Below are 12,500 nucleotides of genomic sequence, written 5' to 3' on the forward strand. Positions count from 1 at the left end.
TGCCGATTACTCACCCTTTTATTTCAACGGTGAAAGCTGCTCGCAAATTGGCGATATCGCAAAGGGAAAAAAAATCAGTCGTAAATGCAACTGTATTGGTCGCAATTTCGAGTCCTGGTTTACCATAAGCATGTAAATACATTGGACGGGATTAACTATTAGTTCTATAAATTGTTTAAATTTCCGCATAATCCGGTGTAATTTCCGCATAATCAACGCATGTTTACGCATAATATGGTCAAAAATTTCCGCATAATCTTTAAATTTTTTCCGCATCCTATCAGAAGCAACAGAAGCCCTGATAATGGCATGAGCTTTTGTTTGTTCCAATGCTTTGTACTCTCATAAAGCACGCTTTTTAAACCAATGACAGCGCGCGTTATATAGAAACTTTATTTTAAAAATTTATATTGGATTGCAGTACATTTATCTGCAACAAATGCACTTGCAAACAATGTTTGGGACAGTAGTTCAGGTTCTTTTTCGCCAGATAAGATTTTGAAAGGCAGTTTGATAAGCTCGAACCTATGATTTTCGGTAAATTATAAAATCTCCAACAGCGATTGAGTTATAACAATCCAGGGCTCGAAAATGGGGCCAATACAGTCGCATTTACAACTAACTTTTTTCCCTTTGTGACTAAAAATTAATATCTGGAGAACTCGAAAATTTGTGACTTAATTGTTGTCACCTTCACTCTTTCGAAACAAAACAGTTAGCAGTTGCCACTTTGCTGCTACTTTTGCTAAAATAAATTAATAAAGAAATGACAAAAATTAATTTTGTTTCTCGCTGTGAATTTTCTATGAAGATAGCATAATTGTTGAGTAATTTTAGCTGCGATGTTACATGGGATTGCACAACTCCATTCCTTCCATCGTTCACCACTTTTAGTGGTTTCTGTACACACAACTATTGAGGTTCATAATTTTTTCCCAAAACACTGACAACACAATCCAGCGCAGCAATTTTGTGAATAAAATTTGCGAAATTGCAACTAAATTATCGTATCTTGTAACAAAATTGCAACTGGATTTCTTCATTAATTTCGAGCCCTGCAATTGTTTGTCATGTTTGTCACACTGTTTTGTGGCTACCACGGTTGCTTATTTTGGAACTGAATTTATCATTGCTGTGGCAACTGTTCACACTAAATTATTAAATACCTTTTGATTTACAGGCTTTTTGTGTGAAATGGATGTCCAGTCGTGAGCTGTTTTGTAAACTGTATACACTAATGACGATTAATTTTGTACTTTATGCAGTCAAGCATAATTATTTCTATATACACTATATTCAAGATAGAAGCGGCTGTAATAGGCTTGGCTTAATCTATATATAATATAATAAAGTCCAAAGTCCAAAAACGGAGTCGAATACTATACAGTGTTCTTCAAACAAACTGTATGACAGCTTATTGACATGCTGCCAGGTAACCAGGATAAAGTTCACATTGTTTTGTGAACCTCTGTTTTTGCCGAGGTTAATTTATGTATTTATAAACAAAAATACAAAACACAAAAGTTAACTACATAGGCATGTTCACACAAATTAAATTTAAGAACGGGTTGTACAATTTCTGGCCATGAAATATTTCTTTAACCGGCGGTTACCTTCGCAACTGAAGAATCAATCCGGCTAAAATTGAAATACTTAAGCTTTAATATAATTTAAATTTGCTCATTAAATTATTTTGATGGCAAACAATATCAATTAAACCAACTTCACTTACCCATAGACTTTCTCTCCACCAAGATAGTCTCCTTTGTTTGTTCTCACAGCTATTCTGTTCATACTCATTTTGACGGATGATGAAAACACTGCTTTAGTTTAACATCTTGAGCTTTTATAAAACATTCATCACGTCTTCTCTATACGGAGATAGCTATCATTACTATCTGTTTTCTCTTTAGATGTACTCTAAAACAAAAGTTGGCTTAACTTCGCCCCTATCCATTGTTGAGGAAACCTTAAAATGTTCTTAAAGCGGATAAATCAGAAATTTCAAGGTTCAACAAGAGACACCTACAATATGGTTTTCCTGAAGGAATTTTTTATGATATTAGAGGGTCTTATATGACATCGTTTTCTTGAAGAAAGGGGAAACCTGGGTCGAGGCCTTGTTATAAAACAAGCAACCTCGTCCCCAGGGCCTTCTCCTCTGCGATTTTCAAAATGGCGGCTCGTCTGGAGAAGACCCTGGCCAACGCTGAACTCACGTGGTACAAAATCTCCAAAAATCTTGGAGATTTTTATCACGTGACATTTTGAGAAAGACCAAAACAAAATGGCGGCGAAGAATCGCGTAGGAAGCAAAACACCGGTGAAAGAACGCTTTAAGTTTGTACACGAGGCAGTGGTGGCTTCGCAGTAAGATGAAATATTTTTACGGACGTTTTAATTCTGGAGCAGGACTTTTGCGCTATAAAAGTACGTGTACAAAAATCCAAAAAAGTATCTCAATACAACGTTGTGAGCATTTGTAAGTTTATTCCACTTTCGTACTCACTTTATTTAACTGTCATTGAAATCAGATTGAACATCAAAGAGAAAAACTCAGCTGCTCTTAAGTACAGAGTGAAAAACTCTTTGTGGCCTCATATTACTAAGCTTATTCAAGCAACATGATCGAGTCACATACTCCAACTTGCTATGTGAACATGAAGTAATTAACTCTATATAAGCTTATTTTAATTAGTCTGACTGAAATTAAATTATCGATTGATTGAATGATTTCCTTAATTCACAGGCATCGCTTTTTATTAAGTCTAATTAACAGAATTTATTAAATTGAGTCTTAAGTGAATTATACACATGCAGTATACAGTTTTAAATGACTTAAAAATATACTCTAATGATCTAAAAACAGGACTACACACCCTTGTAATTGACCCTTTTTGGATCTACAGGTATGAAAATTTATATGATTATTAGGCTTTGGATTCAATTAAAATCTTAGGGGCAAAGAGAATCTAATTTTTGCAAAACCTTACGTTGTATAGGTGATGTTCTATAACCTATTTCTGGCTGATACTGTAATCTGAATGTATATAGGAAAATGTATAAATAATTAGCAACAATCTGGAAACCCATTTTCAATAGACCATATTCGTATTCTCAGTATTGGACTGGAACTAGCTTGCAATGGAGGCTTATGCAGGGGAATATATTAAAAAGTATTTGCATGTGAAAAGATTCCCCTGTATTAGCCTCCATTGCAAGCTAGTTCCAGTCCAATACCGAGAATACGAATATGGTCTATTCCTTGCTGAACCACATTTTCACTCAGTTCCTTAATCAAATGAAATTATTGCCTGATAACCCAAGGCTACATACTGTAGCCCGTACTGTAGCTACTGTATATTGTTGTTAATTTTTCAGTTGTGCTAGTGGATGTTCTTCATGCCCATAAATTTTAAGCAACCTTTTTGGTGGTGGGGGGTAAATACTTATGTTTTTTTCAAACTACTGAATTACTATAAGAAAACAAATAATTATTTCAATTGTTAATTTATTGATTAAAAACACAAAAGCAACTAGATTCATTTTGACAACGTTTCGACATCGTCCGATGTCATCGTCAGGCACTGAATTTTAATCGGATGAAGCATAACTTATAGTACAAGAACAATGGAACAATAGAACAATATATACAATAGTACGCTAACAACAGTCAGACTCTGTCAGGGCAAAACTATTTACTTAGATTTCACATTTTTTGTTAGCGTACTATTGTATATATTGTTCTATTGTTCTATTGTTCTTGTACTATAAGTTATGCTTCATCCGATTAAAATTCATTGCCTGACGATGACATCGGACGATGTCGAAACGTTGTTAAAATGAATCTAGTTGCGTTTGTCTTTTTAATCAATTTTATCACAAGATCTAGACTTGTTAATTTCTATTTGTTGTATTAACCTGGGAAAAAAGTTTGACTGTTATGTAAGTATATCCTATTTGCAGCCCACAAAATACAAAACTGATTTCCTTGCACCAAGTTTTTGCATGAATTGTTAGGCTTTGATTTACCATTGTCTAACCTTGAGCACCACTTAATTCCAGTAAGCTATGTTTGCCAAAATGACCTGTTGCATTGTTCTCTTTATCAAATGACATCTACAGAATAATACTGGGAATGAGTTTATCCAAAGATGTGTGTTGTTGAATTTTAATGTTCACCAGACTAAGTGTCTAATGGGAGGAAATACTGTTTATATGCATATGAAATTACTTAGTTATTCTACTTCTTAATGTGTATTGGTTGGAAGGTTGGGGGGGGGGGGGGGGGCTCAATGACGCATTGTAAAACTAAAACCAGAGTAAGAACTCTGGAATCGCAATGAGCACAGACTATCAAATGAAGCAATCAAATAAACTTGTATATATGTAGGTGATGCAAAGTGCGAGAAAGGGTTTAGTGACCTGTTAAGATTAGTACTGGTTAAAATGCTTCTGATTGGTTGAAAAGATGGCAGACGGTTTTTTTAAACTGATCATGTAATAATGCATAATCATTCAAATAAATGCTCCTATGTTGCATTTGGTTAATTATACTACATTCTTTAATGTCTAATGTGGAGGCATGGTGGCCTCATGGTTAATGTGCTTGACTCCCAATCAAGGGTTTGAGCCCTGACCAGAGACATTGACCCAGGTGTATAAATGGGTAATGGCAAATTTAATGTTGGGATAACCCTGCGATGGACTTGCATCCCATCCAGGGCGGAGTAGAAATACTCTTACCGGTAGTTGGTTTATGCTTAGGAAACCGGGATAAGCTCAGAGTGGCCTGTTGGCCCACTTGGCTTGTATGCAGACTCTACCTTTTACCTTAATCTCTGAGCAGTTATTTTAACCTTTGTCATATTGCAACAGTGCAGAGCTCTACTAAAAAAAAACAATATTAACACTGCCATTTCACCCATATTATGTACACTCAAGAAACAAATTTCAAAGGGCTAGGCAGAGGACTAGATATAGACTGTATACAATGCATGCTCCTGTGTTTCTCTAGCCAGGAGAAGAACTTTTCCATGTCTAAAGCAATCAGTGGTGAGATTTCAATATTGCTGAAACTCTCATGACTGCGGTTTGCCCGTACTTGGAAATGTTAATTAATGTTCCTCTAACACACATTTGGAGGTGCCATGCACCTCTCGTAAGGTTTAACAGGATTGGCCAAGAAAACAATAAAATAAACAACAGAAACAATGGCCTATTCCTGAAAACAATAGAGGTGGATGAGTCCGGGAGCAAATAAAATTAGAGGTTCCGAAGAGGTGGGTGACTACTGCACATTTGTACATTGTGTGGGTGAGGAATTTGCAATTTGCAACTTGTTGTTGCATGTTGCTGGTTGATAATAATCACTGCTGTGACCAAAGAAACAATCTAGTTTGGAAACAGTAATAGTAGGAAAACCTTTCTAACTACTACCCCAGACCCCATCCAGTTATCTGTAAACCGCTTTGAAGAATATAAAAGGTTTCAAATATACAGACATAAACAGTGCAAATTCTTTCAACATGCCTTTATTATGCCAACATTGATTGAAGACAAGGTTGGGAATGCTTGATTAATACAAACGTTTTCGATGTGATACTTTATATATGATACATTATATAGTTATCACTGCCTAGATCAAAGAATACTGCTTTGGAATATGTAATTTTTATTTATCTTCTCTGAGTAACTAATACTCTGTTACTAAAATATATACAGCAGCTTTCATAAATGTTCTATTGACCACTTTCAGTGCTAAGATGGTTCATCAAGATTGCAATTTATCTACAGTAAACAATAATAATTATTGTTCTCTTGTGCACTACTTAAACAAGAATTGAAATAAGGCCCCCACTTATAGAAAAACTAACACAGTAAGGAATGTAAGTGTTTAGACACAATAAAACAGGAACCATTTCCCTGGCCAGGTACTGAGAAAAAAACATCATAGTTCAGTGTTTCAGCCAGAAAATTATACTTAAGGGCCGAAGTGGCCCCTAAAGACTTGTTTCAGGGGCAAATTTCTTAGGAAAGGGCCCAAAAGATAATATTTGGACCTAAAAAATTAGTCACCAGAGGTCTGGCATGAAGGACCTGGGTCAAGAACAATACAAAGGCATACAAGACAAAGTCAATGACCAAGGGTTTGTAATGCATTATAGGGAGACACAGCAAAGCAAAAGGGTGGATTGACTTCTTTTCTTATGTTAAGTGTTAAGAAGCAAAGATGTTTCAATATGGCTTACTAGAAGAACATAAGGTGTCCTCAACGTAGCGAAAGGAAGTCGCGATTATGGCAACTAAACTAGAATTTTTGGTCGCCAAGAAACAAATGTTAGTCGCATTGTACATTGTGAGTTCATTGGTGACCATATCGGTCGCAATTTTGAGCCTTGGGATGGTTATTAGAATACTATCCCTGGGTTAAGCCTGCATGCAGCCTTGTAAAAGTAAAGGGCTGAATTGGCCCTTTCTCCATTGTCTAAATGCAATGTAGGCACTGGCAGTAAGTTTTATACTAATAATATTTCTGCAAGAAGTCATGTGCATTGTATCAAATAATATGTATTTAATACCTATAGGCTGGCTCTAAAATTACTTTAAGCCCCGAGGGGTTCCCCATTGACGAGTAAAATCGTCTGGCGTTAGACAGAGTAAAATCTATAAGTGCCATTTGGCACTATCGGGGCTGAAAGAGTTAACACCATCCAGACAGCAAATACAATCATTTGACAACATAAATACCATATGGTAAAATCTAAAAATATTCACAAGAATATTTCCAACCTAAACTCGGCAGAAAATAAAAATATTCAATTCAGCCTCGGCCACCAAAACAATATTATTAATAGAAAAAATAGTGCATTTGAAAAGATTTGAAGTAAGCCTAAACCTAATACAGGCAGAAGGCCTATATTTAAGGAATACGTGTCCGAGAAAATAGAAGCGATTTTCCGTATATTAGAACAGTGCTCTGTAACGAGCAAAAGCTCCTTTTTAGATTTGAAATTCGAACTTCTTTGTTTTCGTACGCGGAAAAACTAATTGCACATGAATACAGAACAACAAAAACAGCACATAAGACCACATGTGATGAGCTGCATCTCGCTAGCTGTCGGCAGAGCTAAGTTTACATGCTCGTTATGTATATTTTCCCGCGCTTATTTCTACTTCTATGGTATAGGTTACATCTTTTAAATTAAATATAACGGAAAAGATTCACCTTTCGAATCGTTAATGGCAGTCTGATTCAACATCGCTTGAACTGAACTGCAATTCAACCTTTTAAAGCCCTTTCTTTTTCGTGTAAACACTCGCTACGTCCGCCATATTTCTTTAGAATGTACTTAAACCAATCAGCGTGTTCGTATGAATGGGCTAATCAACAAAGGTGTTAGTTCAGCGTTGGCCAGGGTCTTCTCCAGACGAGCCGCCATTTTGAAAATCGCAGAGGAGAAGGCCCTGGGGACGAGGTTGATAAAACAAGGTCAAACAAGATGGCGAACTTACCGTTTAGACGCTTCACAGGAAGAAAAGTAGGATTCACCATCAGTCAACGCATACTCACCACCTTTCTTCAACTCAGTAGTATAAACAGAAACGCGCTCATACAAAGACTGTTTAACAGAGACCCTGTTTGGTGCCCAGAAAGCCTTACAAGCGAAATTTCAGGCGGAAGCGTGGACGGGGAAACTAATCGTACAAGTAGCGTGTCAAATGTGTTTGAAAGTGGACATGATTCTCACAGCAAGCAAGAATCTGTAAGCTCAAAGCTAATACGAGTGGCAATCATTGGAGAAGCAAATAGTGGAAAATCGACGTTGACAAATTGTCTCACAGGGCACAAAATATGTGCAGTGACAGCAGTACCGCACACCACTCGTAAACAAACACTTGGAGTGTTCATGATGGACGATTGTCAAATAGTTCTGCTAGATACCCCTGGGGTAGTCACGCCTAGTCAAGCTAGACGGCTTAAAATGACCCGTCAACATGTATTAGCACCAAGGGAAGCTTTGGAGGAGGCAGACCTCATCGCTGTCATCTCTGATGTTTCTAATAAACACAGGAGTATGATTATTCATGAATCAATATTGGAGTCTTTGAAGAGATATGCAGCCTTACCATCTATTCTCATCCTAAACAAAGTGGACGTTATTAAACAGAAAATGATTTTGCTGAATATAGCTGATTCATTGCTTCAGGACCGTAAAAAAGACGAGTGGGGGAATTATAAAGGTGTAGGGGGCTGGAGTAAATTTGAACAAGTCTTCATGATCTCTGCAGCAAGTGGAGATGGTGTAGATGACTTAAAAAAGTACTTGGCCATAAAAAGCAAGCCCAAAAAGTGGCTGTATCCACCTGACACATGTACCGACCAACCACTTCAAGAACAAATACAGGAGATATTTAGAGAAAAGTTATTACGGCTGTTTGAGCATGAGATACCATGGCAAATCAGGCAGGTGCGTGCTTTAGACACATGCAAACAAAGTTCTTTGCAGTAAGACATGAAAACAATATGTGAGTACTAATTTTTGTTATCAGCCCCATGTTGGCAGCATGTTACATGTAGACCATGTGTACCAAAGCTTGTCAACTCTGTCGGAAAGAAATATAGAAGGCTTGATTACTAGGGATGGCGCAGTGGTAAGAGCACTTGCGTCCCATCAATGTGGCCCTGGTTCGATTCCCAGACTCGGTGTCACATGATGTTGAGTTTGTTGGTTCTCTACTCTGCATCAAGATGTTTTTCTCCGGGTACTCTGGTTTTCCCCTCTCCTCAAAAACCAACATTAATTTTGACTTTGCCTAATTGTTGATTTCAGTTCACAGTGTCCCCAATTAGTGCTCCAGCGCTAGAATGACTAGACAGTTAAATAAAGTTCCTTTATATTCCTTTTCCTTTCCTTTCTGATAAGCATAGTAAAGGCCCAATTGAAGAGCAAGAACATACTGATAAAAATGTATTACATGTATATAAACTGTTCAGCAAGTTGACTTGTAGAAATAAAGAGAAGCATCCTTACTGTTTAACATTAAGTTCCAAGAAGGGACTGGTTCTGACAAATTTAGCCTCATTCTTGAATTCATTCAAACTACATTGTTATTTGTAAAAAAACAATTGTTTAGTAGCAAATTTTATACCCTTTTTTCCCCTCAAATCTATCCATCACGTTTTGGCTGTAACTTTTATTTCTGAAGAAACAACCATAAAAATATTTTATTGACCACCTTTATCACCCTCCTGGCAGTTGGGGTGACTGGATTACAAGAACCAGGCTGTACGATCCAGATATGACCACAAAGCACAGCACCTCAGCTTGAGAGGTTGATAGCCTTAGCCTGGACTAGTACTTGCTGTATGAGGGTCATGTAATCAGTGCCAACTCCTGGAAATTTAACATTTCGAGATTATATTATGATACTGCCCACAAGAGCTACAAGGCCATGATTAGAAGATTTTGTAGTTAAGAATTAACAGAGGTGGTTTATCTACAGTACTACATGTAACACCTGCCTACATAAAGACCAGCAGCCTCTAATTTCTAAACGAAAAGAATGCACATCTTCTTTTAAGGTTACTGCTAACCTTTTTAGTCTCGGATTAGCAAAACATTAAAAAGATACCATTTAAGATAGCTCATTATATTTGTTTACTTGTAAAAAAGAAAGTATTTGAAAATGTTTTTTTCTTGGGGAGTTATTGCAAATTTTGTTTTTTTCGTGACTGAAAATGTTAATCCCCCTAAGTGTTACCTATGGGTAACCAAAAGTATGCTGCTTTCAATCGCATCCGTTCGTCCCAATCATGCTCATGTGTAACGGCTGGTCACAACTTATTGCAATTAAAATGAATAAAAATTATCTTTTTCTTTTTATTTGTTAGGTGATTGTGTTATGCGAACCAAGAGATGGCCATTGGAGAATTCATCACAAACTTTATTGCCGCAAGAAAAGTCAACGCAGATGTGTTTTAGAAGAAATAGGCCGACTGAAAGGTTTAGTTGCAGCAGATTTAGAAAACCTTGTTGGTCAGCCAATTCACTTGACAGTTGATGTGTCAGTGAGTGAAAAAGTTGGGTTTGTGACTCCTTTCCACACATACTGAATCAAAAAACATTGGCATTGGTTTCATTATCAGAGCAGTTTAAAATTAATTTGATCTGGGCTTATGTTGAGAAATACAGGTAATGAGATGCAGGCCCAATTTTGATATCCAACACCAAGTGACCCTTGACTAACGCATTTGCTTTGAACACGACTGTATTTCTAGCATTGACATTTACATGTACAAGTGTAAGGTTCAACATTATTTTTTTGGTGAGGGTACACTGTAAATGCATGTATTGTCATTAAAATAAACAGTGCAACATTACTGGTTATTCATTACGTTATTTGAGACCAACAAATTTAATCCCTTGCAGTTTGTTACATTACAGTGTGAAATTCAAAAAATGGTGGCCACGTTGCTGTAAAAATATTATTGACCTTGCATTTCCTTTAGTTTCTGTTTAAATTGGTACACCATTGTGTCCACCATGATCAAACCCTCTACTCGTTATATTTCCAACGACACAGGCAACTTCATTTTCATATTGATCACTGATTTGGTCTCTCCCACTGAAACATTAACATCCATTGCCTCATGGTAAAGCTGCTCTGTTTGTAAACGGCCATTCCTCTACCTGGGTCCTGGACAACAACTACCGGGTATATGTATAACTGCTGAAGTCTCTTACTAGTAGTAGTCTTTACTTGCCACTGGAGTTTAGGGAATGCTTTGTATTCCCAGATGTTGGTGTTGGGGAGAAGACCCAGGGGACACTAAATATGACACTCATCAAAATCATCTTGCATCTAATTTCTGGACACATCTGTAAATTTATGCATAACTTGCCTCTTACCACTTGCATTACTCTGGTGAACTTTACGTCAGCAAGTTAGAGATTATATAGCATCCAAAAACGGTTTGTTCTCACTGTTAGAGACGATTAGTTTAAACATCTGAGAGAAACCACTGTCCTGGCGAGTGAAATGTTCACTTCCGGTGTCCGTTCTGTGGCTCAACAACGTCGCATGTTTAAGCTCCTTAATAGCTGCAACCTGATTGGCCAATACTCGGTTCTTTTATTTATCTTGACATTTGATTGGTTGATGGAAAGTATCCAGATTTTTCTCAAATTGGATGGCTCGTTCAAAGCTGAAGTAAATGTTCCAGCAAAAACTATCCATTCAATTTATTTGAAATTTGGACAGTTGGCAAAAATTGATAAAAAAATAATAGATGTGTTGGCAATGTTGGGTTTTCAATCTCAAGTGAAATTGAGCAGAATAACAATACTCAATATTTAACACTATGGTTGGAAATGTTTACCTTTACATAAGAACTGAATCTTCTACTTGTAAGTCTTAATGATTGGAAATTATGTTTGTGTTCACTAATCCATCTCAACTTGCATCTGATATATCTGTAATATTGTACATCTCTACTTTTACATTCACTTTTGAATGAATACTGAATAAATGATTTGCAAAGAATGTCTGGTATGTGGTGAACTAATTCCTTGATTGTGGATTATCACCTACATGTTCATATCACAGTACGTCTATAATGACCAAAATAGTAAAGCATGTAAACTACAGTGTTTAATGAAATTAAGTGAGGCCGAAGGTGACCTTACTGTGCAACCGCGTTGCTCTTCTATGGGAGTGGCAAAACCAACAAACACGACCATCTTCAACAGGTTTCACTTTTAAAAGCACCGAAATTGTAAATGCTCTTCAAGTCAACTGAGTGTTTACCCATGGTCATATAATAATACTTTGACTCTCTGACGCCTTCTGCAAATACACTTTACAGCTATGTAAAGAAACAGTTCTTGTTGTCCTTACTAAAAAGATGCAATTTACAGTAAATTTAATGAGGCATTGAGCTACTTTCAGAGGCATAACACCAGCAAATCAATTAAGCTGTTAGCGGTTCAGTATAATTGTGACACTTTCGACCAAAAAATGTGGAGGTATGATAATTGCCAGCGAGTCAGCCGAGCAAAGACGCTAGGCTGATAAGGCGGCAGCTTTAATAGAGCTGAAGCGTGAGACTGTTGTGTATGCAGAAAAAGTTTGATTGCTCAAGAGAAAATGTAATGTAAGATAAGGTAATATAAGGGAACAAAGGCCGCTTATCATGTGACTTCATCGTGCACATGGATGTGTTTGGAAGTGAGTTAAAACAGTTTTTTTCAAATTTTATATTCAAGAATTACAGGAGTACTTTCAATATCATTGCAAAACATGTTGACAATTACTTTGTTGTTCGAGATACAAAGTGTTTCTGTTGTTATTGTGTTATTTTTAACTTAGGTAAGTTGAGTTGCAGTACTTTGAAATAAAAAATTACAACTAGTATTGAATTCCAAAAATGGTATTACTCTGATACAACTCTGCAAACTCTGTATTATATCGACTGTCTTGTTGGCACTTAACGGTAG

At 36.7% G+C, this 12,500-nt stretch overlaps 2 protein-coding genes across 3 annotated transcripts in view; one reads left to right on the plus strand and one right to left on the minus strand.

Moving 5' to 3' along the window:
- The window catches only part of LOC138059692 (arrestin domain-containing protein A-like), a 42,207-nt gene extending 40,115 nt beyond the window's left edge, over nt 1–2,092 (minus strand). Inside the window, exon 1 of the mRNA XM_068905303.1 lies at nt 1,733–2,092. Coding sequence (XP_068761404.1) covers nt 1,733–1,800 — 68 coding nt within the window. The 5' untranslated portion in view covers nt 1,801–2,092. The remainder of the gene's footprint in view (nt 1–1,732) is intronic.
- A 5,389-nt stretch (nt 2,093–7,481) lies between these two features.
- LOC138058872 (GTPase Era, mitochondrial-like) lies at nt 7,482–10,384 on the plus strand. 2 transcript variants are annotated; one of them, XM_068904318.1, is made up of 2 exons: nt 7,482–8,471; nt 9,896–10,384. In XM_068904318.1, the coding sequence occupies exons 1-2, from the start codon at nt 7,503–7,505 to the stop codon at nt 10,115–10,117; spliced, it is 1,191 nt and encodes a 396-aa protein (XP_068760419.1). In that variant the 5' UTR covers nt 7,482–7,502; the 3' UTR covers nt 10,118–10,384. The 2 variants fall into 2 exon arrangements, with proteins under 2 accessions (XP_068760419.1, XP_068760420.1); XM_068904319.1 differs by having other exon boundaries at nt 7,489–8,529.
- The last annotated feature ends 2,116 nt before the right edge of the window (nt 10,385–12,500 follow it).

Source organism: Montipora capricornis, chromosome 8, assembly GCF_036669925.1.
Source record: "Montipora capricornis isolate CH-2021 chromosome 8, ASM3666992v2, whole genome shotgun sequence".
NCBI classification, from domain to species: domain Eukaryota; kingdom Metazoa; phylum Cnidaria; class Anthozoa; order Scleractinia; family Acroporidae; genus Montipora; species Montipora capricornis.